General features: G+C 44.1%; 1 protein-coding gene across 1 annotated transcript; it reads right to left on the bottom strand.

Moving 5' to 3' along the window:
• Window positions 1–1,391: 1,391 nt before the first annotated feature.
• olig2 (oligodendrocyte lineage transcription factor 2) lies at window positions 1,392–2,195 on the bottom strand. The gene has a single exon (XM_037686236.1). The coding sequence runs from the start codon at window positions 2,193–2,195 to the stop codon at window positions 1,392–1,394; it is 804 nt and encodes a 267-aa protein (XP_037542164.1).
• Window positions 2,196–4,686: the final 2,491 nt, after the last annotated feature.

Here is a 4,686-nt window from a genome sequence, read left to right on the forward strand (position 1 = left end):
AAAAAATGGTGTAAAGAAAATAATCAAAAGACAAAAATGTAAAAGTTTGCTGCCTTTTGATTTAAAAATAAAAAAGTTAAAATTTTGAGAATACCATCAGTCGATGGAAAAAGTTCTTATCTCATGGTTATTTTGGAAACGCTGAACGTTTGAAACATTTCCCTCCAAAGATGATTTAGTTGCACCTTCTCCACTTCGCCACCGTCCTACAACATCTCTGAAGGACTCTGAATAATTCAGGAATAAACAAACGCACCGTGAATATTCAGCTTTACTTCGTGCACTTCTCTCCTCAGAAGCTTTAATGCTGCAGCAGCTGGTTCTCCTGAAGGCCCCGCTCCTCTGGTTCTCCTGAAGGCCCCGCTCCTCTGGTTCTCCTGAAGGCCCCGCTCCTCTGGTTCTCCTGAAGGCCCCGCTCCTCCTCCACCTCTCTGGGCTCGACTCTAAACGTTTTAATAACTCTTCACATTTTAACAGACTTTTAGTTTCATCAGCGACACCTCGTCAAGGAAAAGAAGCTCTGAAATTGAGTCTAATTGTAAATAAACGTGTTTATTTACTTCATAAATTAAACATGATGCTCCAAGCTTCTTCAAATGACAGAATATTGGGAGTTTTATTGATGACTAATGATTAAAAGCTCCACAAAATTTATATTTAAACAGAAATATGCTCTATTTTTAATGCAGTATTATTATAAAACCTCTTTTTCAGTGTATAACTTAGTAATTAAATAAACAACAGAATTAAAAAAAAATTAACTGATATTTTGGGGGTTTTTTTTTTTTTAAATATATTTGTAATATATTTTTTTTTTTTTTTATAATTAACCCCAAAACTCTGCTGCAGGAATTTAAATTTATTTGTTGCATTTATGAACTCTGCAAAAGTTTGAATTTAGTTTTTTCTTTATCAAATATTCTGCTTTTCGTTTTAAAACAAACAAACAAATAAATAAATAAGAATTCCACTGAGACGGTTTCTTCTTCATTGATCTTCTTTATTTTACATTTCAACATAACAAGAAATTCAACTCACATCTCCTTGAAAATAAGTAAATAAATATATTTTTTCATTATGTTTTTAATTATTATTTAAAAAAATAAACAAGTGGTGGAGTTTTACCGAACAGGAAGATGCAGGTCCTGGATCAGATATTTAGATCTACATATTTACAGGAGGTGTTGCTGGACCCTGGGGGTCCAAAAGAGGACAAAAACTGAACCCGGGGACAAAGTCTGAGGTCGGGACAGGACATGTGCAGGTTTGTTCTGCGCTTTGAGACAAAATGACAGTGAAACACGAAGTTAGTTGTAAAAACCTGAAAGTTCCGGTCTCTCAGCCACCAGGGCCACAGTCTGAACAAAGTCCGGGTCCAGGGCCCCTCGGGGTCACTTGGAGTCTCCCGCCAGCCTCGGCAGGCTCATGCCCGACACATGCGGGGGCGGCACCTGGCACATGCTGCACGGGCACGGCATCCCGGCGCCCACCCCCCAGTGCTGGAAGCTGCTGCCCAGGGGCCCCGCGCCGGCCGCGGGGGCCTTCAGGAGTCCGTGGTGGGGTCTGACCGACGAGACCGCGGAGATTCCGGGGGCGGACAGGGAGGAGGTGGAGACGGCGGGCGGCGGGAGGAGAGGGTGGTGCACGGCGGGGTGCGAGGACGCCGCCGGGTGTCCGGGCACCGGCCCCGCGTGCGCCATGGTCCCGCAGGCCGCCGGGTGGAAGCCGCCGTGGTGCGCGCCCCCGCCGTAGATCTCGCTCACGAGCCGCTTCATCTCCTCCAGGGAGTTGCTGAGCATCAGGATGTAGTTCCTCGCCAGCAGCAGGGTGGCGATTTTGGAGAGCTTGCGCACAGACGGTCCGTGCGCGTACGGCATGACCTCCCGCAGCCCGTCCATGGCCACGTTCAGGTCGTGCATGCGCTTCCGCTCGCGGCTGTTGATCTTCAGGCGGATCGCCTGCAGCTCGTTCTCCGACAGCAGCTTCCGGTCCTTCTTGGCCATGCGGAGGGCCAGGCTCTCCTCGTCGGCGGCGGAGAGGCCGCGCAGCCCGGGGAGCTCCGACGGAGAGTCGCTCTGCGTGGAGGACACGGCGGCGGAGAAGCCGTGCACGGACTTCTTCAGCGTGGACATGAAGATGTCGTCCACCTCCGGAGAGGACGGCCTGCTGGAGACACGGCTGGTATCTGAGTCCATGCTGGTCCTGATGCTGCGCGCGCGTCTGGGAGGAGACAACACAACTTTACTCAACTCCAAAACTTACATCAGAGTCACAGCAGGTTGAACAGTAAACAAACAAACAAACAAACAAACTTCATCTTTGTTTTTCCTGCTTTGATTCATTGTAATTAATCTCGTGTCACCGCGCGCTCATGCGCATTAATCTGAATCCTAATGGTTCTTTTTTGTTCTGATAAATAAACACTATGTACTAACATTTAGAATCTTAAAATAAGTAAATAAATAAATAAATAAATAAATAAAACCCACCGAGCTGGTATTTTTCCAGGTGAGATGACGGAAACCTCTCAGATCTAATCCACCTGTTCCTCCGGCTCCGACAGCCCGTTAGGCGCGCCTGCGCGCCTCCGCGGGCTTTTATAGCGGGTTGGGGGGGGGGTGCGTGTGTGTGTGCGTGTGTGTGTGGGGGTGTGTGTGTGGGGGGGGGGGGGGGGGGGGGGGGGTGGCGTCGCAGAGGCCGGGTCACCGGGACAACGCAGGTTCTGTCCCGACCGCCTGTCACCGACCAATCAGCTTCCTGCGGGGGGGGGCAGATGTAATTATCTAACAGCATTAAATGAAATCAGACACACTTCGTCTTCCCTGCTGAATTTTAACATTTATAAAAATACAAATTTTAAAAATGAATTTTGCTTGTGAGAAATAATAATTTGGAAAAAGTTGGACTTTTTAAAATTTAGATTTAAACTGAAACATTCAGATTTTAACTTGAAGTTTTAAATCCTTGTTTTATTTATATTACATCTTTCATAACCCTCCTCCTCCCCCCCTCATGTTTGTTACTTACACCCCCAGACTCATGAGGGGTCTGACGCTTCCAGCCCGCAGAGGTTCGGGTGCAGGTTCGGTTCCGATCCCGCTGCTGGTGGACCAGCTGCTGCAGGAGCTTTAACGGTTCTGATCCAGGTTTCAGGGTGTCGGGGGGGGGGGGGGGGGGGGGGGGGGTGCAGCAGAGACATTAACTCTATCAGACAACACGCTCATGCACTGAAGACGTGAGGAAGACATGACAGAAATCAGAATATAAAAATTTATATTTTCTTATTATTTATTATTCTGGGCTATTATTATTATTATTATTATTATCATTATTATTATTATTATTAATGTTGTTGATGTCTTGTTTTCGGTGAGTTCAAAGTTTACTGTCATTAATTTAATTTGCAATCATTTTATTGTTGGTATAATATTCACAAGTAAAAACAAAGTTCAAAGTTAAAAACGAACATTCAGTCTGTTTTTGAAGAGGGGAAAATAAAACATCTAGACTTTTTATTTATTTTTGTGTGTATTTATTTATTTATTTATTAATTAGTTAGTTTTGTAACGGTTCTAAAGTCTTTGTTGGGGTACATTCTTCTTTTAATTTGTTGCCATGGTAACCCGCTCGGACCTGATTCTTTAATATTAAACACGGTTTTTGTTTGTTTATTTGTCTGATTGATTTTAAAAGACCGGAAATAACTGGTCACGTGTCACTTCGGTCCCCCAGGTGTCAAACAGCTCCATCCAGAATCCAACCCCTGTTTGTTTGTTTGTTTGTTTGTTTGTTGTCTGGACTGCTCTTTGCCTGCATCCTCTCTCATTAAATGAGATAATGACAAGGTGGCCGTTTAAATCAGAGGGTGTGTGTGTGCGTGTGTGTGTGCGCGTGTGTGTGCGTAAGGGAGAGAGAAAGGCTGTCATTCATGCTTTCAGCTTCTTGGTCCAGTTGTGCCACCAGGGATTATTCTGAACTCTCACATCAGATTATATTCTCATGTGGAGGACTGTTCTTGGAAAATGTTCAAATTTTGTTTCGTCCAGGTCATAATTGTAAAAGAGAACTGACTCTCACAAAATTCATCGGAGAGAACATGTAAAGTCCAACCTGAAAGGTCCCAGGCTGGGATTCGAACCAGCAGCCTTGTTGCAGAGAGGCGGCAGCGCTACCAACTGATCCACCGTGTCACACACACACACACACACACACACACACAAAAAAGACAACATGTGTGTGTGTGTGTGTGTGACAGAAAAAAAGGCTACATTAAATTCAACAGTACAGTAAATTAAATTAAAACTCTTGAAAATTAAGTTTAATAAATTCAACACAGCGCTCAGTTAAACAATGAATTTCCAGTTTAATGAAGTTACTTTTCATCTGAAGCATTTACAGCTTATGTCACAATTTTAAAGTAAAATGACATCAAGCTTATAATTTTAGTGACAAATTTGAGAAATAAACATTTAAGTTCAGAGTGCTTTTAGTGACTTTATGTCAGGATTTCAACATTTAGTGTATTTTTATGACTTTCACACATTACATAAAACCTTGGATTAGTTTTTATTTCCTTTCAGTTTTGGCTCCGTCCCGTCAGTCTGGGTGGCAGTAGACCCAGACCTGGTGAAAACCAGAAGTGAGGAGCAGCATATGTGAGCCATACTTAATCCTGCTAATCTTCCT

Source organism: Nematolebias whitei, chromosome 13 (genome assembly GCF_014905685.2).
Source record: "Nematolebias whitei isolate Nwh7 chromosome 13, NemWhi1, whole genome shotgun sequence".
NCBI classification, from domain to species: Eukaryota; Metazoa; Chordata; class Actinopteri; order Cyprinodontiformes; family Rivulidae; genus Nematolebias; species Nematolebias whitei.